This window comes from Archocentrus centrarchus, chromosome 19 (assembly GCF_007364275.1).
Source record: "Archocentrus centrarchus isolate MPI-CPG fArcCen1 chromosome 19, fArcCen1, whole genome shotgun sequence".
NCBI lineage: Eukaryota > Metazoa > Chordata > Actinopteri > Cichliformes > Cichlidae > Archocentrus > Archocentrus centrarchus.
In genome coordinates this window covers 2,722,775-2,748,822 of record NC_044364.1, presented here as the reverse complement: position 1 = coordinate 2,748,822, position 26,048 = coordinate 2,722,775, and the positions used below count along the sequence as shown (strand labels likewise).

Sequence of the window (26,048 nt, the reverse complement as noted above, 5' to 3'; positions counted from 1 at the left end):
AAGACTTCCACACATGCTTCCACACCAGGAGACAAAGCTTCCGGAGCAGACCTCTACTCCGCTTGCGCAAGCGCTCGGAGGGCGCCGGGGTACACAATGGAGTCGGACGTACATAGACACGACTGGCTAGGACACTAGGAGTACCGTCGCTTTTGTAAGCGGCAGTTTGTGTATTATGAAATAACCGTGGAGGTTCAAGCCAGCCAGCAGTGGCGGTGACGCCGTCCACAGACGACTTGACTACAAAGCGAAAGAGTGCTGAGTATCGGCCGAGTTCACCTGCCGAGCCGCTGTACTCTGCTTTAGCTCTGGCTGCTCTTCTGCGGTTTTCCGTGTCTTTGTCCGAAAGAAAGAGCAGTGCAATAAACCGTCCGGTGAGTTACCTTAAAATTCGACCTTGCGGTGTCGGCGCTACGTCAGCCACGCTGTTAAACCAGCATGTACAGTTTAGGCCCACACAGGGAATTAATGTAGAAACCCAGAAAGGTAACAGAACCGCATATTTAAGGCCAGCAAACATAAATACCAGGCAGCTTACTAACGTTACGCACACTCATGGTTTAGCTATTCTTATTTGAAGCCGTACAAATATTCACCCCACACTAGATTTTTTTCAAATATATATATATATATATATGTATATATCACAAGAAAGTGAAATCGTATCCATATAACAGGCCTAAATCTATACGTTTTTTTTTTAAAAAAAAAAAGCTCGGTAGTTTCCAGCCCATACTTGTCCTGCTTCCCCTCACGCGCACGCAGTCTGACGTAATGGGCTGTGTGTCTGTTTCTGCTGGTTTTGTTTATATAATCAACGCCAGCAATTTAGATTTAATGACAGGATACTAGTTTGTGCTCCCTGGCAGTTTCCCATCATTATAAAGCTGTTGTGTTTCTGATAAAAGGGCTGCCTGTGATAGGACGCTGCAAACAGTGGAGGGTGGAGCTGAGAAAACAACACACAGTAGCCGGCTGCAGGCGGCCGCTGCCTCACAGGAAACCTCCGGCTGTGAGGAGCAGGGATATTAATGTCTGTATCACTCTTAATTTAAGGATATAACTGCTGAGGAAAATGTCAGAGGTCAACATAGCCAAACGCAAGGAGAAGTGTGAGAACTGCACCAAACAGGTATGATGATGGATCTGTAAAACTGCTGTTTTTTGCTTTCTTGCTCTCAGTCCTGAACTGAATTATTGATCTTCTACAGTGCAATAAGAAGCAAAGCGATGATGGTGCCAACTCACACCAGGAAAGTGAAGAAGTCAATGGGCAGGTAGTGTCTGCTTACCAAGCACATTTATGATTGATTGGTTTGACCAAGTCGGTCCTCATCAGGTTGCTTATTGAAATGTCGTTCCACCTATTTTAAGCAGTTTTCATGCATGTACTGGAGCACTTAACTTCTTCAGACATCCACTGATAGAGTTGCACATGAGAACACAAATGTTATGCAGGCAGATTGGACATTAGCACAGATATTTGCTACATGTGAGAGAGGACAACCGCCCGACCTGACCCTCCCACACTGGGGGAGAAAGCGTGGGAGAAAAGCTTTAAACATCAAATTCAAAGGTGTACAATTCCAACTGGGGTTAAAACAAAGCTTTACTAAAAAGTAACTGCTTGATTTTGGCAAGATTAAGAAATAACAAACTTTGTTATAAGCTGTCTAGTTACAAAAAGTGTGGGTACTTGTGAAAGTGAGGCAGCTTAGCCTCTGATTTATGAACTGGAGATGTAACAATTCCCCACAACTACCACATTGACCTTTGAGCCACAGCTTTTCTTCAGAGTGGATGAATAACAAAAAACTGGAATATATATATAAATATATATACGTGTGTGTGTCTTTTTAACCACACCTTATCTGATCGTGAACGTATTTCCAGTGCACTCGTTACCTGGACAACTCCAGCTGACTCTCTTTCTTTCTTCAGCTGAATGAAGGATCCCAGCTGTTGCTGAGTGCATGTCTGTCCTGTGACGGCTGTCTGTCAGACGAGGACACCTTGAAGATCTCCCAGCAGGGCCTGGAAGAAGTGGAGCGAGTTCTGGCGCTGAATAAGGTACGCTTCAGCCAGAGTTGGCCTCAGAAACCAGGGCAGGTTTCTGTGTTCCCTTGTTTCACTTGTTAAACTACTGCTTCCTCTGTGCCTCTCAGAAGTGTGACGCGTCGAAGCACAAGGTGCTGGTGGCGTCGGTGTGTCTGCAGTCTCTGCCTTTCTTTGCTGTCAAGTTTGGTGTGGACGTCACTGAAGCAGCCCAGAAACTCTGCGGCTTCCTCAAGCACATCGGTGATTGGAGTTTTATGTGAAATATGGAGTTTTCCCCTTAAATTATTTTTAAGTAAATGCTATTTTTGTTTCCTTTTTATTTGGCCGTGCTTCCAGTCTTAACAGTCTTACGTTTACCTTATGTAGAGATTATGTCTACATATCAGTGTCATACATCATACATGTTAAATCTCCATTTTGTCTGTGCCTTCTGCTTTCTCACTCTGTGTATTTCCAACCTCTGCACTCTGGGTTTTCCCTGCAGGAGTGCAGTATGTGTTCGACACCACTGTGGCAGCTGGCTTCAGCATCTTGGAGAGTCAGAAGGAGTTTATTCAGAGGTATCGCAAGAGGCACCATGACCCCCACGCCTTGCCCATGTTCACCTCCTCCTGCCCAGGTAAACTGTCCTCTCTTCTTTCCCTTCATCAAACTCGCCACACTCTTTTTTTCTATCTTTTGAACCCTCACCTGTCATTCTAGTTTCCCGTTAACACTGCTATCATCTGTGCTAATATTTACCTACATTTTCTTTCTTCTGCTGCTCCTCACGTACTTCCCTGAGTGAATTTACATGCCTTGTGCTGAACCTGGAGTTTTAAAAGTGCAGATAGCGTAGAGCTGCTGGGGGAAGATAGGAAGCTCTTCCTGCACCACTCCCTTTATCAGAGATAGGACACTAGAGCTCTCTTGGCTTTAATTGTGGCCATAGACATACATGCAGGCACCCAGACATTCAGCCTGTGTCTACCACTGGCCATGGAGGACGGCTGTGCTCAACTCCTGGCATGGAAAGACCAGGAGTTAAACTGCTGTTACAGCCAGTATAGGCAGCAGGCTTGAACTGGCTTTATAATCATCAAAGAACTGTATTGGGCTGTGTGCGTCTTTTTGTGTGTTATGCACAATAAACAACTTCATTATATGCACACTAGGCTAAAGGTTATTTTAACACTGTATGTTTGTGTGTGTTTGCAGGATGGATCCGCTATTCAGAGCGCGTCCTAGGCAGCCTGGTCACTCCTCATATCTGCACAGCCAGGTCTCCCCAGCAGATCATGGGGTGTCTGGTCAAAGACTACTTCTCTAAACAGCAGGTGAGCATTGATTCACTGTGACAACTCTACCACATGTTTAAGCTTCTGTTAACAAATAAAGAAGGTTGACAAAATTAAAAATGATCAGCTTTGTAGGCACCATAGATAAATATATTACAGGTCATCAGCCTGATGGGGATTTTATGTTATTTTGTCCTGTTGGAAAAGTCTCACTCATCACGTTCTTCTGTGAATTGTTGCAGTTTTAGGTTCAGGATGGGTTTAACAAAGCCAGGGGAAGTCTCAGCACTTTGAAGCCCCTGTGTTAAATGAACTGTAATCTATGTCACAAAACATAAAAACTTCATGCTGTTCGACCGATTCATGCAACAGAAATGAAACACAACAAATCCTAAATCCATTTTAGTTGTAGCAGTATGTGGTGGCCTCATCAGTGAATGATGCATGCTTGGTGATCTTTAAAAAATGGTGCCAGATTTAATGTCTGGGCCCCAAACGGATCATATTAAATGTGTTTTACTGAACTGTCATGTAGCCTCAAGCAGAAGTTAAAAAGCATGCTAAATTATTCATGGCTGCTAGCTGGGATGCTTTGTTGGCGTCTTCAGTATTGCTAATATCATTATTAAATACAACAAAAAATATAATACGTAGTCATACAAAGGGCATCCTTCTAAATAATCATTTATGACCCACTAAAAGTAGGATTTATAAGCAGGTGGCAGAGGCCATGCTCCACTTTCTTGTTGTTTTGCTATGTTTGAGATGTTCGAGGGCTTCAACCTTTGGGCGGTGGACGTGTGGCACGCAGCCAATAGTAGTCCACGGGGTGTCGGGTTACATCACCCTCTCTCAAAGCCATAGGTGACTGTCCAAGGCTGATGTCAGACTTTGTTCTGTATTTCATAAGAGAGAATCTTCCCTGTAATGTTTTCCTTTCCTGTATTTTCTGTGCCAGCAGAAGTTGAGTCCAGAGAAACTCTACCATGTGGTGGTGGCTCCCTGCTTTGATAAGAAGCTAGAAGCTGTCAGAGAAGAGTTTTACAACAGTATGCTGGAGACCAGGGATGTGGACTGTGTACTTACCTCACGTAAGATAAAAAAAAAAGACTGTCTCACACTCTGCTCTCCTGGAGTAGGCCATACTGGAGTATGTTAGGACCCCTCAGGTTTCAACAGAACACATTTATTGCCTGCAGGTCGTATCTGAGACCCGGGGGTCCTGCTAGAGCCTCCTCGGCTTCTCTTCTGGATATCATTGCAGCTGTTTAAAAGACATAATGGATACCCAAATATTACACTATCCAATTTCCTCTTTCTGTGTTGTTGAGATTCCGCCATCGTCTCCCAGATATATTTGAGACAAACAGCAGCTCACCCTGGGCACGACGGTGCGTGTCAGAGTGAGCATTTATGATCAGGTTTTCCTCTGTAGTTTGATTTCTCTGTGGGCGAGCTGCAGCTCAGACTCAGTGATTCTGCACTTTTTACAAGCATGTGTGAATATAAAATGTGCACTGGCCACCTAATTAGGTATGTCTTACTAGTACCAGGTTGGAGCCACTCCCATCCCATCTTTGCCTTCAGAACACCTTTAATTCTTCATGTCATAGATTAAACAAGTTGCTGTAAACGTTCCTCAGTGTTTGGTTCATACTGACATGAAAGTGTCACACAGTTGCTGCAGGTTTGTGAGCTGCACGTCCATGATGGACCACATCCCGGAGGTGCTCTATTTGGTTAAGATCTGGTGACTGTGGAGGCCATTTCAGTACAGTAGACTCATTGTCGTGTTCAAGAAACCAGTTTGAGATTACTGGACGTTTGTGTGCATGATCCTGCTGGAAGCAGCCATCTTCAGATGGGTTCGCTGTGGTGGTTGTGGGAAAAATCCCAGTAGATCAGTACAACCATGCCACATTCAGACTACTTAAAGCACCTTTCTTCCCCATTTTGATGCTCACTTTGAACTTCAGTAGATCATCTTGACCATTTCTGCGTGCTTAAATCCATTGAGCTGCTGTAATGTGATTGGCTGATTAAATAATGCATTAATCAGCAGCTAAACAGCTGTAGCTAATACAGTGGCCGCTGAGTGTAGTAGCTTATAATGAGAGAGAGAGAGAGAGATGTCACAGTAACAATCATGTTTCATGTTCCAGGGGAGATTTATTACCTGATGGAGCGGAGGAAGGTGTCAGTGGAGGAGCTGGACTCGGTTCCACTGGACCAAGTGTGAGTAGTTAGGAGATTAACTAATGAAAGTGGACATCAGTGCTACTTAGTTGAAGTGTTGATAAAATTTAGAATATTTTGAATGAATTAATTTGCTATTTTCATGTAAGATTCGAATTTATGTTTAACAGTTGTATACAGTGGGCTTTAATGGCTGAATGTATTAATGTATACAATCACATGTGCAACCCCTGAGCTGGTGTCAATGCAGCTTTTACTGTGACTGCAGGCTGGGAGAGAGTGGAGACGTGGCATTGCTGAGACATGATGGGAGAGGCTCTGAAGGCTTCCTGGAACACATGTTCAAACATGCTGCTAAAGAACTCTTTGGTCTGGATGTCCAGGAGATCACATACAAGACCCTCAGGTGAGAGACGCTCAGACTATGCTGGTCAAACACAGCCCAGTCAGTATAGTTCTGTTCTAATAGTCCAGGACTCGTTAACCTGGAGATAAGAGGATTTTAATGAGACAGGTATTCATTGGGAGGAGGCCCCGGGGTAGACCCAGGACACGCTGGAGAGATTATATCTCTCAGCTGGCCTGGGAACGCCTTGGGGTCGGTCCCTCCGGATGAGCTGGTGGAGGTGGCTGGGGAGAGGGAAGCCTGGGCTTCTCTGCTCAGGCTGCTGCCCCCACACCCCGGCCCCGGATAAGCAGAAGAGAATGGATAGATGGATATTCATTGAAACTATTATTTATACTACTGTCTATATGCTGACATAAAATAAAGACATAACAGTGGTTGTAGGTACTTTTAACACATCCACAGGCTCAACAAAGTGTGTTACCTTCATGAGTAACAAGATATGAGGAGATCATTATGACCTTAAAGATAACAGGATAAAGAAAATGCTGCACAACCACTGGTCTGTCATTGCTTTGATGTAACTGAAAAGATCACTGTTGTTTCCTTGTAACTGATAACACAGTATGTAGATTAGCTGCTCCTGGTGTCTATGCTGACCAGTCTGGTACCATTACCAATATAATACTTGATCCATGTGTTAGCCAAGTATCTAAATTCTTTATGATTCAAATTCAGCACTGGGACCTTTCTGTGTGTTTGCCTGAGTTTTCTCCGGCTACTCTGGTTTCCTGCTGCAGTCCAAAGATATGCAGTTAGTAAGTTTAGGTTAACTGGTGATTCTAAATAAGCTGCTAAAGTAACATCAATTATAGGCTGCAACCTTTTTGATTAGCCTGAAATTTGAACTTCTGATTGGCTGAGCTTCGTCTATCATGTCGAGCAGGTGGCCATAAATGGTACAGGCTATGACTCGTCATTGAGCAATATTAAAGCCATACCTACTGCTCAGCAATATTGCTCGAATTTAAAAACACAGGTGCCTTACGATTGTAGTGATGTTATAAATAATGCAGATTATGTAATAATATTCCTGTGCACACATGAGTATAATATTGTTATAGATTGTATAAATAGAAAGACATTATGTAGTTTACACCCTTGTACAAGAGTGCAGTACAGACTTTATCTAATTAGTTTACTTTGGAAATTTTTTGTCTGTTCTAGGATGTGGTTAATTAAAAAGTATTTGTAGAAACGTTAAAGATAATCACAGAATATTACTTACAGCATGCTTAAAATTGTTTTAATTTAATGAGTGTTTTTATTGAAAACATATTTTTGCTGGAATATGGATTATATATTTACTAACGCAGGGCTGACAAAGTGTTTGGATAAAAGTTTAGGGTGAGGCCTCCAGATTGGGGCAGAATAGTTTTGCAGAAGGTAATCAGATGTCTGCTGAAGGGTTTCTGTTATGAAATGGGGCCATAATTTTATCCTGACTTCTACATTTATTTTAAATTTTCATTAATGACTGGAGGACATCCCCATTGGTGACGGGTTTTGTTCTTAATTTGCACATTAAAAGTCCTTATTTGAAAAATCCTTCCTGTGTGCCATGCCGGTGACTTTTCAGGAATCGAGACTTCCAGGAAGTGACACTAGAGCGGGACGGTGAAACACTGCTGCAGTTTGCTGCTGTCTACGGTTTCAGGAACATCCAGACTCTGGTTCACCGTATGAGAAAGGGACGTGTGCCTTATCAGCTGGTGGAGGTGCTGTCCTGCCCTGGAGGTAAGGAGGCAATTACAGCCCTGCAGCTCAGAAATGCTGCTGTCAGCTTTTTTGGGTTTGAGAGTCTTAGTTCTTTCCGTTCCTCTCGTGTTTCCCTTCAGGATGCTTGAGCGGCCGCGGTCAGGCGGAGAGTGAGGGAGGGGGAGGTCGGTTGGACAGAGCCTTGGTCCACCAAATGGAGGAGATCTACAGCAGCCTGCCAGTCCGGCTCCCAGAATTCAACCCTGCCCTGCACACCCTCTATCAAGACTGGCTGCAGGGTCAGGACTCGTCGGTGGCCAGAAAGCTGCTGCATACAGAGTACAGAAATCAAAGTCAGAGCCACACACAGCCCCCACACATGCAGTGGTGAGAAGGAAGGGACCGTTTTCCTTTTTTAGGCATGAATGGACAGATAGTTGATTCTGATTCTGCTTGGACCGTCCCATATCATGACTAACTGTGGACCACACAGAATGATGGACCCGTGACATGAGTTCTTCCATTTAACCACAAGGGGGCGCTGCCTGCATTCGAATAAGACGTGGCTCTTCTTTGCTGGGCCTGGGGAGATGTGAAGGGCCAGAGTACAGAAAAAATTACCAGTATGTCAATAACCCCCCCCCTCCCAGAGAGCCTAGAAGAAGCTTGTATATTTGAGGAGTTTGATGATTCCAAATCTTAACTGTCCCAGTATGAAACCTGCAGTTTTCCATGCTAAAGTCATCCCCACTGTTTCTAGCTGAAAGACGATGTGTTCACTAACACAGTGATAACTATGCAACAATGTCTCATTCCAACAGTCACAGTGAACGGACAGCAAGTCGCTGCATTCGTGTCGAGTGTTCGGATTATCCGTCCCAGAGGAGGGGGAGTCGTTCTATTTAAGGGTACCAGACCATTTTATTTGTATCACTGTGTAATTTCACAAACTGGCATTTTCATTAAGTTATACATTATGTTTATTTTACAAGATCAAACATACATGTCATATGTAAATCACTTAAAAAAAAAAAGTCCCAAAAATAAGTGAATTGTCTCATTTCGGTGTCGTATGTGATGCTGAGGGTTTGTTGTATTTTTGGTGGGGAGAGTTGGGTAACATGGTCACAATTCTAGAAAGAGACCAAGACGAGTGTTGTCTTTCCACTAAATTCAAGAGAAGATACAACTGCTGATGGATCCAGAAACCAGGCTAATCCCCAAAATAATCTAGATATAAAAATGTATTACAGGTCACAGGAGAAACATTTGTATCGTCTTAGTGGAAGCGTGTAACTCAAGACAAGAAATGACCAAAGTTTGAGCCTTGTGAATACCGCAGAGGCATCCCTGGTGATTACTGAATATATTTTGATTAACCCTTTTTCTTTCTGTTTTTTGCTCTAATGGATTAATATTTGAACAAAAAGCTGTCAGTGTTGCAGCAGTTCAAAGGAAGTATTAAATAGGTTGACACTTTTGAAAATAACATGTTTTCTTTTGCTTGCGGTGGATAATGTCATTCTTCAGATTTAGATCCAGGTTGGCTCCAAATATAAACTAGAGTCAGAGGGAGATGGCTGTTCTCACCAGCAGCTGACGAGCATGTCCAGTTTGTTTGGGGTGTAAACAAACTGAAATGTAGTCGCATCAAATTAAAGCAAAATGTGCTGTGATGTAAGCAGCAGCTTCATCTGGAGCCATGTGAACACAGGTGAGCTGATCTGCATAAAGAAGTCCGAAGGAAAAAGCAGAAGGTCTGGAAACAAGGTAAACTAGAAAAAGCATTTCCTGAAGAAAATGCACTATGAATGCTGCAAGCTGAAAGATTGCAGCTGAAATGCCAAGAAATGCTTCAAAGAGCTGAAACTTTATTTGCTGAATGAGCTTCAACAGCTGAACTGCTGAATAGCTGAACTGCTGAACAGCTGGATAGCTGAAAGGATTGGCTTTATTTTAAAGCCTAAATGGTGTCTCTGGCTGAAATGCCAGGAAATGCTCCAAAGAGCTTAAATCAGGCTGAAAGAGTTTAAGCTGGTGAATGAATGCTCAATGGAAAATTTTTAAAGTTTGGAGTAAAGTGGGACTTAAAGCTGCTCTGTCTGCTTCTTGTGCACTGATGGTCCCCTTTTCTACCACTGAGCCAACAGTAGTGTCACACAAGCAGTGAGGTTTGCAAGCATACATACTGGAGAGCTCTGCCAAGCTGAATGCTTGTAAATCCGCCAATTGAAAACACCTGCCAGGTGAACTGCTTACCTGCTGAGATGCAGGCACTCTGTCAAATTTGCCTCGGCGCACCTGTCAAATAACTGCTTCTAAGTCAAAAACCGTAGCTCCTATCAAAATCATTTTTGAACTGTGAGCGTCACAAGAACCTGCTCTAAACAGTGGTGTAATTTTTTATTTTCCTGGGCTCAAAAGTGTGGCCGTGGAAGCAGTTTAAAAAAGGTGCTCATTTCTGCTTTGCTTTAGCTGAAAGTATGCTGAAGTTATTAGCTTTTAAAGCCTGAAAGAATTTGAAAAGGATTTGAAACTTCCCCATTCATTTTGAATGGCAAAAATGAAGATTATAAAAACTTCAATATCTTAAAAAGTATAAAGGTTACAAAAAAGAAAAGTAATAGCATAAATCTCCAGAACAGGCTGAACGTTTTGATACCAGAATGGTGTCTGTAGCCCAAAACGCTTGAGTTTTTAGCGACCGAAAGTTTTTGGAGTACAAGAACAATACTGTGAATGCTGCAAAGCATTCACAGTAATTATGAACTGCTGTTTTTTTTTTTGTTTGTTTGCATTTATTTTAGTTTTTGTTGCTACTTTGTAAACTTTGACCAGCAGTGGCTGCATGTTAGCATTCAGACCGCTGCTGTTCCTTCTTGGCCCTCCTGCTTCTTTAGCCATTGACCTCAGGCTGACACTGGGAATAAGAACGTGCTCTGAATGACTTCCCTGGTTAACTGAAGGTTACTTGGATGTGCAGCACCATGCTGGACTCTATATAGATATTTAAAGCGCAGTCTGACTCTTCAATGAAATGAATGTTTTGGAAATAAAGTTATTAGCTGAGGTTGGAAGGTCTATCCGTCCTGGCAGTCACCACAGGAAAGTACAGGATATGCCTTTAAGTTGATATCCTCCTCCTTCTCAGTCAGGCTCAATAACATCAATAAAATGGTCTAAAACAGCTGTGTGTGTGACATGTTTTGAATATGCAGAAGGTTTTTAACCAGGGGTGTGTCTTTGAAACCTGCGTTTGAGTCTGTGGGGGTATTTTGAGTCCTCAGATGCTCTGAAAAGCGATTCAGTTCTCTGTCCAGTAAGTATTGCTGCTTCTTCAATATAATTTATTTTCAAATATGTTATATTTGCTTTTCATGTGAATGACCGAAATCAGGATAACAGAGGCCTGTTGATCCGAATTTACAAAAGCAAAATGCTGCACAAGTGGAAGGACTCATTATGTAAAGCTTTATTTCCTTTAAATCATGTGCATTATATTTTCATATTTACCTTTTTCTGTGTTGTAGTTACGCGTTCCTTTGCTAAGCCTGTAAATGTCTATAGCAGAGGTTCTCAAGGTGAGGGCTGCGGGCCCCCTGGTGGGCCGCCAAGATACTGCAGGGGGCTGCAGTAATAACAGAAATTCAGTTTTGACTTTGGGAACCACTGGTGTAGAGTTAGCTGGAAATTGTGTTAGGGCGACAATAAAACATAAATAAATCATAAATCTTTCATAAACAGATCAATATTTTTGTGGAATTTGAAGTTTCCTTGCATCAGCAATAAAACCTGATAGTCTGTTGTTACTCTGGCTCTCTTCTTTATTTCAGCATCTCCATTACTCACAGTGAAACTTGACCACTGTATAAGAAGATCCATTGGTGTAGCTAGCATTCGCTAACATCCTGAAACAGACCCTGATGATGTCACTGTAAAGCCTGTACTGCAGTCTTCAGCATGGTTTTCCTAGATGGAGATGGGAAAGCTGAAGTTCCCCATCTCCAACTAGGAAAAATGAAATAAAAAGCCATTATGAGGTTTCCTAACCCTGACGACACCGTTGGATTATTGAGATAATTAAAATAACTTCAATGACTATTTAACCACTCTGGGTTCTGCCTGTATCTTCTGCTCTTCTGTGCTGAGCCTGAGGAGATGTAAGGATTCACTTGAAAATGATGCTGCGTGTCTCCCACAATAAAAACAGAGGACTCATTTAGCATCTAGCCTTTGTGATCCAGTAATTTATGATGGAGTGTGACAACACTGGGTGGTGTCTGTTGCAGCGTAGTATCAGCACACGTCCGGCATGTGTGTTCAATTTGATGAACAGAATGTTAACTATGGTTAAATTCAACTTGGAGTCACTGCTGCGTGCATATGAGAGGAAAATCCAATAAATTGCTGTGTGTGCTACTTGTGACGATGTGGTGAAGCTTGCACAACACACACACACACACACACACACACACACCTGATTACATGAATAGCAGACTCACTACAAGTGACAGCACATGTTTGAGAAGCTGATGAACAGTCAGAGAGAGACTGTGTGTGTGGGATCAAAGGTAAACGTGATGTTTAATAGCGCATTGAAAAAAGTTTCCATCCCTCTGGAGGGTCGACATGGTTACAATATGTCGATGGATTAATGATCTGTTCTCCTTCTGAGCAGGCCTTTGAGAACAACACAAAAATACTTGTAGAATACCACACTGAGAACAGCCACAAGGGGAGCCTCTCCGAGTTACAGTGGGCTTTGGAGAAAGTCATCTATCTGGAACGTGAAGTTAGACGGGAAGTCTCTCTCTCGAAAAAGGATTCCAGGGATTCAATCCATTCCAAAACCACAAGCAACAAAACTAATAATGAGTTTCATATTGCTGCCAGTGGATACACAACTATGCTGTTTAAGAAGCTCCACAATCATCAGTGATCCAGGGGAGGGGACTGACTGCACATGACAAACTACTGTAGGCTGTAGCTGCACCAACTTAACAAACCATTCAGCCAGACAGTGGACCTACGATTGTTTTCACCGTTTTAATCATATATCAGTACAGAAGCTCAGAGAGTCACATATTATACACAGGGAGATGCTGCAAACTTTGCAGTTTCTTTGCTTTGGGTTTTGACTTCTTCTCCTCCAGTATTAGTGCTGATGTGGAGGTTTTGTCTGAGTGGGAACACTTATTGTTCAGGAGAATACCGTAGCAGATACCTGCAAACCCACACTAACTTCATCTCCTAACACACGTGACAGAGAATAACAGGGGTCCAAGTGTGGAGCTTTGTGGTACACCGCAGGTCACAGTGATCCCTGAAGATGGCATCACAAGGATTAAGTGATTTAACAAGCACAAGTCTGAACCAGTCAGCCCCGACGCCAAAGATTACATAACACACAAAACTGGAAACGATACTAGTTGTGCTATTTTTAATTGTCCGTTTCTTTTTTTTACTTTGTGTTCAGCACTGTTTACAGAGTAGTTTGGCTCACAATTAAAACTGGACTCGTGGAAACTTTTTGTCTCCCCTGAAGATTTCCTACGCACACCTGCCAAGCTCACATACACCTACTACAGCTGTTTCACCTGTAAATAGGAAGGAATGTGACACCCCCCCCCCCCCCCCCCCCCCCCCCAGGGAGCTGATTGGCAAACTAACAAAAGGGCTTGGCAACTTCTGTCACCACTTGCAGGTTGGCAGGCATGGCAAGCCCTTTCAGTGTGTCACAACTAGTGAAAGCTGAGAAACTTGTTTTCATGAAAGAAAAAGTTATTTGTTCATGTATATGAAGGCGAAAACAATTGAAAAGTGAAAATGAGATTCTTGTGTGAACAATGAGAAATTCTTACTGTGTTAAAAACTACTTTTAAAAACTATTAATGAAGCAAAAACGTATAAACTGACACAAATTTTGGAATCCAGCATTTCTGGTTTTGAATGCACTGAAGTGTTAAATTTAGCACTACTGGTACTCCAAAAACACATTTAAAAAATCTTTTGTTTGCACTATTTCGTAATTAACCTTAAGTATAACATGCTTTATTAATGGACCACACTGTTATTTATCTCCAAAAGAAAAGAGATTTATATCCCATTCACTCCTTCTTAGTCATAACCATAAACTAGTTCCCCGTCACCTTTGACCCGGATTGAGCAACAAGTCTGTTTCTAAGTTTATCCCCATCCCTGTCAATCAGTCTCCGAAGGCAGTTTCACAGTTTCTCCCAGTGTGCCGTTTAATTATGAACAAAATGATCTGCAACTTTTTTTATGAGTCATTCCCACATTCCCTCCGCAGGCAGAGGATCTCTACAGAGTAAGTGCTGCTGCTTCTTCAATGTATTTGAACTAAATTATGTGCGTGCATGTGTTAATTGGCTTAATGTAAATAGATGCGTCTATGAACATCAATTAATAACTTCAGAAGCAACTTTTAATTAAGTATCTTTAATATTCAAAAGAAAAAGTGCTTGTTGGTTCCCATTTCAGTTTATTCTAACTATTTGAATCCATTTCTAATTTTTTTTTTTAATTTAGATTTAGATTTTTTAATTTAGATTAATTTAGACTAATAATTTTAATAAAATGTGGCTTTAAATCATTAAAGACCCCTGTTGGATGGAGATCTGGAATTTGCAGGTTTTCTGTTGTAGCTGGAAGCTGACTGGTAGATAAATGACAGCATAAATATTGTTATAATGCATTTGACACACTGTATTGTAGAAATACTTACTGGAACAGGTGCCACTGGTTGGACTTGAGTTTTGTAAAGTCATTATCTGAAGAAAATAATCAGGAACTGTAGCTGTGAGGGGACTACTGAGGCGTAAAGTACAAAATGCTTAACGGAGCGTACTAAATCAAAACTTTTCATTAAGTCCGTGTTTCCCATTAACGTCTGTCACCTCGTCTACGTGGGTCACCATCTAACATTCTTACTGTGATTAAAGCAGCTGCTGTGGAGTTAATCTTTCAGTTGTTTGAGTTTCCACAGAACACGATCAGCGAGGGTGACTGTACGGTGTGGTATGTGAGAGTATCCAAGTATTAACACTTAAAATCTGAGGCTGGCTGACAACACGTCTGCCTGAGGTTTAGTAAAGATTTGAATTTGGAGAGTGAACATCTTCAGAAACAGCTGCAGGCAAAAAAGAAAAAGCAAAAAAAACACCCAGATCACAGCGAGTCAAGAGGAGACATTATTGATGAGGCTCATTAGCAAACTGAGTCATTTCTTTATGTTTTGCTTCCAAGCAGCCAGACTCATTTTTTAAAGTGGTCTCAATCAGTCGCTCTCTAGACTTTCTGAAAGTGTTTCTTTAAAAACTTGTTAGTTTAACTGTTAGCATGTTGATTTCTTATTTGATATAATAAATATAACTATATATTGATAACTTTATCTGTTTTTTAACTAGAGATTTTGGCATCTCGGCTGTTACAAAATATCAAATATATGGTTTAAATATACGTTTCTTGCCAGTGAGTCCAATAAAGCTTCAGCCATCAGCTCGTTACATTTTCATTTCTTGCTTTGATTCATTCTTGAATGTGGAAACATTCTCAAACCAACGCTGCAGAGTTTTGATATTCAGCCACGACCATTTTTTTGTCAGCGATCACAGTGTTCCCGTCTCCATGATGGTTGCTAGGATGAGGCGGTTTCCATCAGAAGTCGATAGAGACCAAAACAAAGCTAAAAGACTGTTGCTAACCACGACTGTGGTACCCGTTCTCTCCAGCTGGGGTTTTAGGTTGTGTTGAACGTTGTTCCTATAGCCCTCAGCTCTGAAGCAACTGTTGGTTAACATGTAAGTCTTAGCAACCACACCATCCACTCACCCATCCAAATCACTGAATCCCTTCCACAGCCACAGATGTATAAGCCAGCACCCAGGCATGCAGACTGCTTCTACAAACATCAGTGAAAGAATGGGTCGCTCTCAGAAGCTCAGTGAATTCCAGCGTGGTACTGTGATAGGATGATACCTGTGCAACAAGTCTAGTCATGAAATTTCTTTGCCAGTAAATACTCCACTGGCAACTGTTTGTGGTATCTAACAAAGTGGAAGTGATTGGGCACAACAGCAACTCAGCCACAAAGTGGTAGCAATGACAAACTCGTCAGCTTCGTCTCAGCAATCGCTCAACAACGTGAAGTTGGAACTTGGCGTGAGTCTTTCAATTGAGAATTTATGTTGCTGTTATTTTTCTTATTGAGTTACTGAAAATATAGACAGGAACATTTACACTGAACAGTGTTCCCTGTATTTCGAGGTGAACATACCTGTGAGCGGGCAGGGGGGGGTTCAAGCCTCCCGTGGGACCATTTTTACATTTTGCTTTCTCTCAGTTTGCAGGAACGATCAGCTGGTGGTTTTGGGTTTTTTTTTTATTTTTTTGGAGAGGTTTATTCTTGTGAGATGATTCTAGGGTTACATACACAACAAACAAAAAAATCATATTGCAATAAATTAACTGTCTTGTAATGTTTTTTAAAAACAGCATAACTTCAGGTGATAATCAAATCCTTTCTTCTTTCTTCCAGTTTGTAAAGACAGTGAAGCTTCAGGATGTTCTGCCTGTGGATGTGTTTGAGTCTGTTCTATGTGCTACAGAGCAGAGTCTCATCAGATGAAGGTATTTTTAGTCTTTATACCAGAAACAGAAATATTATTATTAAGAGTGACCATTGAATAAAATATAGAATAACATCAGTTGTTGGTTTTCCTCTTTCAGTTGTGTCACTGACTTGTAACCAAACCATCAGCGTTACATTTGGAGAAAATGTGACTCTAAAGTGTTTCATAAATTGGACTCTAGAAGAAAAAGAGTGCACAGCTCTAAATCATGTTTGGCGTAACACAAATGGCAACAAACTATGTAACAGAGGCTCCACAAAATCCACCTGTGAGTCAGCCTGGAGCTACATGTCACTGACCATCTCAAATGTCCAGGAAAAGGAAAACTTCACAGCTGAGATCACCTCAAACTGCGGTATGGCGAAATCACAGCCTATCAGGGTGCAGGTACTCCACGGTGAGTATGGTGAGAGTCTGTGTGTGTGTGTGTGAACGAGTGTGTGTGTTTTGTCCTGACATGCAGGGCAAACTGTACTCAATGCACCTGTTAGAATAACTGTGTTGTACTTTGTCAGGTGGACCAAATTCAACACTAAGTTACATCGAGCAGGAAGAGGAGTCGCCACCTGTGACGGCTATTTTACTTTGTGTGTCTGCAGCTGTTGCTGCTGTGGTCATTTTGTACTTCCTGTATCGAACTTACAGACACAGAGTGAACGGGAGCACATACGCTGCAGCAGGGAGCCAAGACTCTGTCTGACAAATTCAGATTTATTTTATAAAAGTGTACAGTTAGATATGAATGTATATGTTCTTTAAGTTATTGCTCATATCTGGGGAAACTGGGGGATGAATGATTTTCCCAGATATACAGAACAAATTTTATTCAATTTTTTTTTTTTTTTTTTTTTTTTTTTTACAGCAGGTTACATTCAGAAAAAGAGAAAAAAAAATGGTAACATGAGACTCCTTTAGGAGTGTGAAGGAGGAGGAGTCACATGTCGACCATCCAACATACTTTGTGTTTTTGCTGGTTTAGTTGTTGTAGCCATTTTTGTCTGAACATCAGGAACATCTGGAAACATCAGCGACGTCGATGCTGTGCGTGCAGTAAACACTCGGTGCTTGTTTATCAGTGTGTGGGCGATAATTATTTGATGTCTTTGTGTAAATATGATGACTCGATTTGATTAATGGAGAGCTTCACAGTTTTATGTGGCCCTGAGGTGCGCTCTCTTAGAAGAGTGCTCCAACAATGTGAGGCAACAGATCTTTTCTCCCAGCTTTCACTCTGTAGTGTCTGATGTCTGAACGCTGCCACAGCCGTACTCGCTCATGGTCTCTTGTCTTAAGTCTGCAGATGTCTCAAGTTCACTGAAAATGATGTTTAGGCCACGATAAATCAGTAAATACTGCAGACATATCATTAGATCGTTTTTATTGGGATTTTGAATGAGATTTTCTTGCATCTGCAATAAAACCTTAAAGTCAGCTGTCACTATTATCGGACTGTTCTGTTGTCTTATTTCACACATCATCCAGAACCTGTATTACCCACAATGCAACCTGATCGGTGTCTAAAGAGATCTGCTTGTGTTATTCTAATATAGCCAACATTCACATTTGTCACTCACCTGAAAATAAATTTATGTCTCAGATGATTCTGATTCTGCTTGGACCATCTCATATTTGATTCTGGACCAGTGAAGTCTTGTTCTTACTTTTACCCACATGGGGGCGCTGTCTGTGTGTGAACAGCCTGTGGCAGTGATGGCAGGGAGCTTTTCTGATATTGGCAAGAAAAAAAACTTCAGTGTGTATTTGTACAAGGAGCAGAAACGTGTTGCAACTGGCTCAACACAGGATGAAATTTAAAAAAAACTTCAAATATATTCAAATATATAGCAGTAAAAATACTATAAAGCAAATGTGACCTGTGGAATTACCATACAGAAACATGGTATCCAGTATGAGCACATTATCATTTTGTTTTAAATAAACCTGGTGGTCCTGCACCTAATAAGCTGCAGGGAGAACAGTCTGCGACGTGGGTGTGAGGAGTCATTAACGATGGTTCTGGCTGGAGACAAGCAGCGCTTGGGTGCAGTGTCTTGAATGGAGGTGTCCTCACCACTCTCCTCACAGTCTTCCAGTCAGAGGCACTACAGCCTCCACACCACACAGGGATGCAGCTAGTCACAGTGCTCTCTGTGGTGCTTCTACAAAAATGTGTTGAGGATGGGTGGGGGCAGGTGGGCTCTCCTTATCCTGCACAGGAAATGAAGATGCTGCTGTGCCCTCTAAATCAGCGATGCGGTGCTCACAGACCCAATGAGGTCATCCTCGATGTGCTAGAAGTTTGGTATCCTTGGTTTTGTGCACATTCAGGATCAGTTTATTGATTCTGCACCAGCCTGCCAGCTGCTCCACCTCCTCTCTGTGGGCCAGGTCATTCTTTCCCTTATGAGGCCCACCGCTGTTCTGTCATCCACAAAGTTCACAGTGGGGTCGGAGGCAGCCCAGGGGTTGCAGTCATGAACAGCAGAGGGTTCAGAACAAGCCTTGAGGGGAACTGTGATGAGGGGGATGGCACTGGAGGTGTTCTGTCCAAATCACACTGACTTTTGTCTTTCAGTGAGGTCAAGCAGCCAGTTGCACAGTGTTGTGCTGAAGCCCAGGTGGTCTTTTAGATGCTGTGAGATGATGGTAATAAATGCTGAACTGAAGTCAAGGAACCTCATCTGCACGAGTATCCTTCTCCTCCAGGTGTGAAAGGCTGCAGTAAAGAGTGAAGCTGATCACATCCTCAGTGGATCCGGCTGGCCGGTAGGAAAACTTTAAGAGGTCAAACACGGGAGGGAATCTGGAGGTGATGTGCTCCTTAAACAGCCTATCAAAGCACTTTATCATAACAGGGGTGAGTTTGACAGGCCAGGAGTCTTTGAATGATGAGATTTGGGGGGGTTTTGGTGCTGGGGTGGTGGAGGCAGACTTTAAACATGATGGGACTTTGGCTTCATCTAATGAGAAGTTAATGTCCATTAGAAGATAAGCCAGCTGACCCGACCAACCCTTGAACACCCACCCAGGTATGTTATCGAGGTCTGGGACTCCCATGTATTGAGCCTTGGTGGAGGAAGAACACTTGGAGGCAGGAACTGTCTTCACCCAAAGTGCAGTTTATTTATGCTGATGCAAAGCAGGTCAGGCTGGTGGTGTAACCAACAAAAGAAGAAAAAACTACAAAAATAAACTTAAAACTGTTCAAAAGAAATCAGAACTCAGAATCCAGCTAAAACAAGCATTCATCAGTTAACTCACAATAGATATTTTTTACGTAAAAACATTTTATTCACCAGTCTGAAGCTTTTACACTAAACCACAAATTTGTTTATGATGTTTAAAAGACTATTTGAAAAAAAAAAAAGCATAATTAGCTCCCCATGTGCTTTTTTTTTAACCATTTGATAAGCTCCACCCCCACCACCCACCCCCCCACCCCATACTGTAAAAAAGGGTTGGAATTAATCACCTCCTGTTTGACAGTGTGGACCTCCAGCATGGACCAGAGCAAATATTTCAGTAATACTGATAACTGAAATGACTTTGCAATAAATTTTTGTGAATCTGTGGACTCGCTCTGTCTCTTTACTTTTATAGTATGATAATGATGACAATGTGAGCAATGCTTAATGCTTATGAAAAATACCAGAAGTACATATCCCAATTAATCTAGCTAAGACTCAGAGCAAACCAGTGAAGGACTGGCCCACACCAGCATCAGCCCCACATTCACAGCTATAACACCACCGCTATCTTACCAACTAGGTGTAATAGAACAATAGACACCTCTTAACCTAAGTTTTACCAGTTTATGACCCGAAACAAGGTGTAAAACAATACTGCTCCATGAGGTGTGCCAATGAGTATTTTCAGTGGGCCAGTAGTAGGATGAATGATTGGATGTTAAGTATGCACAGTGCTGCGTGGTGCTTCCAGTTGCACTAATTACCTCCCCCCCCAAAATGTGGGAGAACTATGTTTATGTCGGCCTGGTTAAAATCACCTGCAACAATGAAGAAGCCCTCAGTGCGAGCAGACTGTAACTCACTGATGGTCCGGTAGAGAACGCCTACAGATCACTACAGTTTACAGTTTATAGTTTAAGCAGCGTCCTCAGGCAAACTTAGCATTATTGCACAAGTTGCTGACTACTGAGTATGTATCTCCTCTTGGCATGAACTGTAGCTAGCACCTCGATGCTGATAGCGCCGTCCAGGATTGATAAATTAGGCCACGTGGCTGTCAGAATTACTGCGCAGCAGCTTCTGGAGGTTGAGGTTTCCCCCCAGGAGTTACAAAATCATGAGAAAGTCTGACTCCTTGGAAGATAAATATAAAGAACTGAGACTTCTGCGCAGTATTGGGAAAGAATCGGTTAATCCTACTGCAGAATGCTCGTTTCCTTTCTTGCAAACGGTGTTGTCACTGACTTCAGTACAGTTTTAGATCCAGGAGGAGAGCAGTCTGTCTGAGACTAAGCACTGGAAGTAATTTTCTCTATCAACACCTATTAATCTCACGGCTGTTTCACCTGTAAATAAACAGTCATTCAAAACCCACTTCAGGACTCTGCAACTTCCTGCAGTTTGTTATCTTTGGCAGGGATCCAGGTTTTAGGATTCAGGTTGTTTAGGTGGTGCATTTCATCCGTAACAAATAAAAGCCGAGATTTATCATCATCATGTGTCAAAGTTTTAAACTCTTTCAGATTCAAATCAGTCTGCAAATCAGTCGTTTCTCAGCAGTTTCACATCACCATCAGGTAACACCCACAGGTATCCTGTGTCAGCTGCACGCTGGATAAATATAATCTGTCCTGTTTGTAATGAATCATTCTCAGATGGCCTCCAAAGAGAGTTGAGATCTCTAAGTAAGTAAGTTTTACTGCTTCTTTGATCTATTTTTGCTTAATTGTCTCTAATGGATGTTATGAATTGCTTCTTTCCCCAGAATAAATAATGAATCATATGTTTGGTTTTTACCAGGGTGATAGAGACCTAGTGATCCAAATAGATTTGTTTAGATCATTTTTAACAAATAGCTGAAGAAGCATCTTGTACTTGAGAAAAACTTTTAAATAAGTTTCCAAAAGCAAAATATTGAGTAACAAAAGTAAAAGTGCTACCTTTGTGTTTCTATTTGAAAGTTTAATTATTTATCATTCCTGGGTCAAATAAATATACTTATCTGTTTAAGCCATATCTGTGATATTTTGTTATTCAGACTGTTTTTCTTGCCCTCTGAGATTTAATAAATTATGGCTTTAAGTTGTGGATTTGTGTGCAGATCCCGCTCTACTGTAGCTGTCAGCTGGCTGTTATTGCAACATCACAGATACAGATTACATTAAATTAATATGCTATTATGTCACACTGCTCCATTATCTCAGTGTCTGACAGTGTGTCTAGATCTCTGTGTGGTGTCAAGTTTGCATTTGTTACCAGCCTTCTCACTTCCTGTTTTATTTTGACATCCCTGGCCCATGTGATTTGTGTTTTGCTTTACTTTCCTGAGTCTCGTTAGTGTCACTGCTCACCTGTTCTGCCCCAGCTGTTTCCACTCTCCCCTCGTTCCCTCTGTGTGTTTATTGTCTCAGTCTTCACTTTGTCATGTGTCAGAGTCTTGTTGTGTTCCTGGCAGAGTTTTTGTTCCCATGTTCTCCGGGCTTCTCGTGTTCCCTAGTTTTCTCCCAGTTTAAGTTCTCTTTAGTTTTATCTTTTTCGGGTCATGTGTTTTTTTTTATTCGCCTCTGCATACTCCTGCATCCTGCATTTGGGTCCTCGCCTCCTTCACACCCCCCACCGTGACACAGACGTCTACTTTACTGGGAAGATTTTCAAGGATTACTTTAAAAAATCTTCTGTGAGAGACTCAAATACTGTTGCATCTGTGATGATAGACAATAATGTCAGAAATGTACAACAAAAGCCCTTAAAAGGTCACAAATCAAACATTACAGACATTGAGTCTCTGGCAAAGAGTACCTTTATATCTGTATGCCTATCTTCATACCTGGTCTGGTATCTGGCACACCTGGCTCGATGTTGTCACCGTCCTGTTGACAACATCACTGTTTGGCATCAACATTCTTCATTCTTCTGTTACAGAGCAGTCCAGGCTTGCCATTCTTACAGTTGTTTGTACTGCCACTGGAAACAATTATGACTAGAGAGAATGAACGAATGAATACCTTTATTAGTCCCACAATGGGGAAATTACAGTTAACACAACACCTATCCCAGAAATACAAACACAGAAACAAACAGCAAGGACAGGTGTCTGAGGTCATGCAGCCGTTTTTCCGGCGCTACCTTTAGCAGGGAAACAGAAAGAGATACTCTGGGATAGTTGGGGTCAAAAAAAAAAAAAAAAAAATCATCTCGTACTGTGTTCATTATGAACAGCTTACGAGGTTCCAAAAGAACACAGAGACAGAGTGATTTTATAGTCTGTGTGAACGTTCCTTTGGAGATACTCCGTGACTGTACTGCTGTAAACAAGAAAACACACGTGCCTGTTACCACTTTGGTAAAAACCGACCTCATATTCACTCGGGTGGGCACATTATTGCTGAGGCTGGTGGCTCAAAGCTGTCCATAGAAGGAAGCTCTCTGGACAGTCAGACAGCAGCCTCCGGAGCAGGGGTGGGCGATGGTGAGCGTGCAGGAAGAGAAGAACATGTTTGATTTTGTTCTTTCTATCTGCTCATCCTGCAGTTAACTGAAGAACCTTTATAACAAGAGCAGTGACATAATTGTTTGAGTACTGAATTTGAGTACAGTAATACATCACTGTGACTGCAGTAACGTGTTACTTTGTAGCATATTACACCCAACACTGACAAAGAGGCATCATACCAGATGTCTCGACCCCCTAAACTGGCTGATCTCCCCTTACACAGAAGTGGGAGATGAGATTAAAAAAATTGAAACTACTGTAATTTTCCATGTGCTCGTGTTGTCTTCCACACCCATTTCTTATCTCCATTCACTCTCCTGTTCTCTCTGTTTTCTTTGACTTCGCTGTGTGTGTCTCTTGTGGACTGTGCTCTCTATATTCATGACTTTATTATATTTTGCTATCTATTTTCATTTCTCTCCTGTTTTCTCGTAAAAGCAAGCAAAGGTGAGGTATGAGGTTCTGTAACATTTTTTAGAGCCATTAACTGGTTCTCACTTGTCTATTTTTGGATTTGGAAACATTGCCCCCTTCGGACCGTCCACACTCCTAACAATACTGCAGTTTTTTTTGTCAACCGAAAATATTTTTGTCAAGAGATACAGCAGTACTGTCTCTATGACATTTGCTGGGTTGGAGCATTTAACAGACAAATACTTCCTTCAGGAAATGGCAAAAAAGAGCTAAAAGAATACTGCTTGCTAATATTGTTCATGGACAAACAGCCACCTGTTACTGGAGTTAAAAGAGTAACAACCACATGTCAAATTAAAGAATGTGTTTAATTGAAAATACGCTGAACTTGTTAGAAGGCTCACATTTTGTGGTGTTTGGTTAGTTAGTTAGTTAGTTAGTTAGTTAGTTGGATGGTTCAACCAGCAGGTACTTCAAGCCTCACGTGGGACCATTTTTTTAGCTTTCATTCAATGATTTCATAAATAATCTACATGGTTGTTTTCAGTCTCAGATTTTATGATGATTTTAGGTTATTTAAACAATTGTATAGTTTTTAAAAAAATCCAATAAACCCGCCAAAACCTGTTTCTAAAGCAGCATAACTGTAGGTGTAGGTCCTCTTTTTTCTTTCCTCCAGTTTCTAAAGACAGTGAAGCTTCAGGATGTTCTGCCTGTGGATGTGTTTGAGTCTGCTCTATGCTCTACAAAGCCGTGTCTCATCAGATCAAGGTATTTCTATATTGCTTGCATCAAAAAATAGAGATATTGCTATTAAGGATAACCATGCTAAATGCAAAAGGTGAAACTATTTGTTGTTTTTTCCTCTTTCAGCAGTGTTACTGATTTGCAACAAGACTGTGGAAGTTACACCTGGAGCAAATGTGACTCTAAATTGTTCCATAAAATGGAACGATGGCTTAAACTGTAGAGTTCAAAATATTTTCTGGGAGGACACAAATGGGTCCATACTGTGTGAAAGCAGCAACACAAAATACATCTGTGAACAGGATCCTCTGAGCTACGTGTCACTGACCATCCTGGAAGTTGTGGAAGAGAAAAATGTTACGGTTGAAATCAAGTCAAACTGTGGTATGGACAAATCGTCCATCAGAGTACGGCTACTTCCTGGTTAGTAGGTTTCAGCAATATCATCAGAAATATGTGTCTATGTCTATGAATGAGTGTATGATTTGTTCTGAGATATGAAACAAATTTTATTTAATGCACCTGTTACAATAAATGTTTTTTACTTTATCAGGTCAAAACAGGAGGACAGGAACTGGAGGAGGAAATCAGGAGAAGTCACATGTGATGATTGTCGTACTTTGTGTTTTTGCTGCTGCTACACTCGTGTCTGTTTTCTCTGTATAAGACTCGGAGATGCACAGAAATGTCAGTGACACAGATGCTGCACTCTGGATTTTTATTTGTACAGTTATCGATCACCAAGATTTTACAGTCTTTCTTTCTGAATATCTTAACGCTAACTGAGCCAACACAAACAAGTAGAGCTGCAGCTGAATAACAATGTTAACACAGGGGAGCAACAATGACTTAATTTCCATTTACAGCTCCCCTCTTACACCCTTCTTAAAAGTGCTATTTAGTTACACTAATAAACAGCAAATTTTAACTCTGCTTGGACAACCTTATATTTGATTCTGGCCCAGTGTGGGACAATAGGCAATTCCTCCATTTAGCCACAGAGGGGAGTTGGCTCTTCTCTGCTCAGCTGGAAGAAAGAAATGCACAGAAAAAGCAGAGCAAACTATTATACTCCACTTACAGATATATATATATATTTATATATCACCAAATCACAACAAACAGTCACCTCAAGGCACTTTATACTGTAAGGTAAAGACGGATGAACTGAACTTGTGGATACTGAAAGTTTACTGATTAACTCTCGTGCTGTTTTCCATGTTAAAGTCATCTCCACTGTTCCCAGCTGAAACACAATGTATCCCACACAATGATAACAATCATCACAGTGAATGAACACAGAGTGTGCAGCATGGTTCGGGCTCAGTGTCCAGGTCCAGAGCAGTGAGAGTTTTTAATGTACAAGCAGGTTTCATTTGCATCGTCACTGTTCCAGTTCCAAAAAGTTGTATTTTTTCTAACAAGTTCTGCAGTGTTTGTTTTGTTTGTCTCTTTGTTTTATAAGATCAAACATGTCAAATCTGTGAAGCTCTAAATAAAATCATAACTTCACAAAAACAGGTGATGCGCTGTCTCATTTCAGTGCAGCCTCCCTGATGATGCTGAAGGGCTGATTGGTCCTCCTGCAGAGTTAATATGTGTTACTATGTTAGTATGAAGCTGTTGAATGAATGTCTGCTTCTAAAAATAACTGCAGTTCCTTCGATCATCATTTGAGGCTGGCTGCAAAAGTGCATCAATCCCATGGACGGTATGAAAGTGAGACACTATTTGTAGATCTCAAACCTGTAAATATGTTTTCTTGTTTTTAACAAATCTGCAGGGTTTAAGTCCCGTTCTGAGTCAGGCTCACCTGCGCCCAGAGGAACTGCAGGTTTTGGCTGCAGTTTCGTCTTTCAGTTTAAAGTTTGTAATTTGGTTGGCACGAGCACGCTCAACTGCAGAAGTGAAATTAACATG

At 41.5% G+C, this 26,048-nt stretch overlaps 1 protein-coding gene and 1 long non-coding RNA gene across 3 annotated transcripts; both read left to right on the top strand.

Moving 5' to 3' along the window:
• Positions 1-61: 61 nt before the first annotated feature.
• On the top strand, positions 62-9,121 carry narf (nuclear prelamin A recognition factor). Of its 2 annotated transcripts, none has more exons than XM_030754843.1 (12): positions 62-374; positions 1,057-1,132; positions 1,212-1,277; positions 1,942-2,070; positions 2,166-2,298; positions 2,543-2,677; positions 3,256-3,374; positions 4,297-4,426; positions 5,498-5,570; positions 5,800-5,937; positions 7,517-7,674; positions 7,776-9,121. In XM_030754843.1, exons 2-12 carry the CDS (start codon positions 1,076-1,078, stop codon positions 8,024-8,026), a joined length of 1,389 nt encoding a protein of 462 aa, XP_030610703.1. In that variant the 5' UTR covers positions 62-374; positions 1,057-1,075; the 3' UTR covers positions 8,027-9,121. The 2 variants fall into 2 exon arrangements, with proteins under 2 accessions (XP_030610703.1, XP_030610702.1); XM_030754842.1 differs by having other exon boundaries at positions 4,294-4,426.
• A 12,004-nt stretch (positions 9,122-21,125) lies between these two features.
• On the top strand, positions 21,126-24,298 carry LOC115797834 (uncharacterized). Its single transcript, XR_004021457.1, has 3 exons — positions 21,126-21,159; positions 24,061-24,152; positions 24,255-24,298. It is a non-coding gene; the product is annotated as an uncharacterized LOC115797834 (long non-coding RNA).
• Positions 24,299-26,048: the final 1,750 nt, after the last annotated feature.

What these genes read in the sequence shown, in the direction of transcription:
- narf (XM_030754842.1), top strand. Translation starts at nt 1,076, where the DNA reads ATGTCAGAGGTCAACATAGCCAAACGCAAGGAGAAGTGTGAGAACTGC. An exon ending in GTTCACCTCCTCCTGCCCAG is followed by an intron (nt 2,678 to 3,255) that starts GTAAACTGTCCT and finishes GTGTGTTTGCAG; the next exon opens with GATGGATCCGCTATTCAGAG. An exon ending in TCGGTTCCACTGGACCAAGT is followed by an intron (nt 5,571 to 5,799) that starts GTGAGTAGTTAG and finishes CTGTGACTGCAG; the next exon opens with GCTGGGAGAGAGTGGAGACG.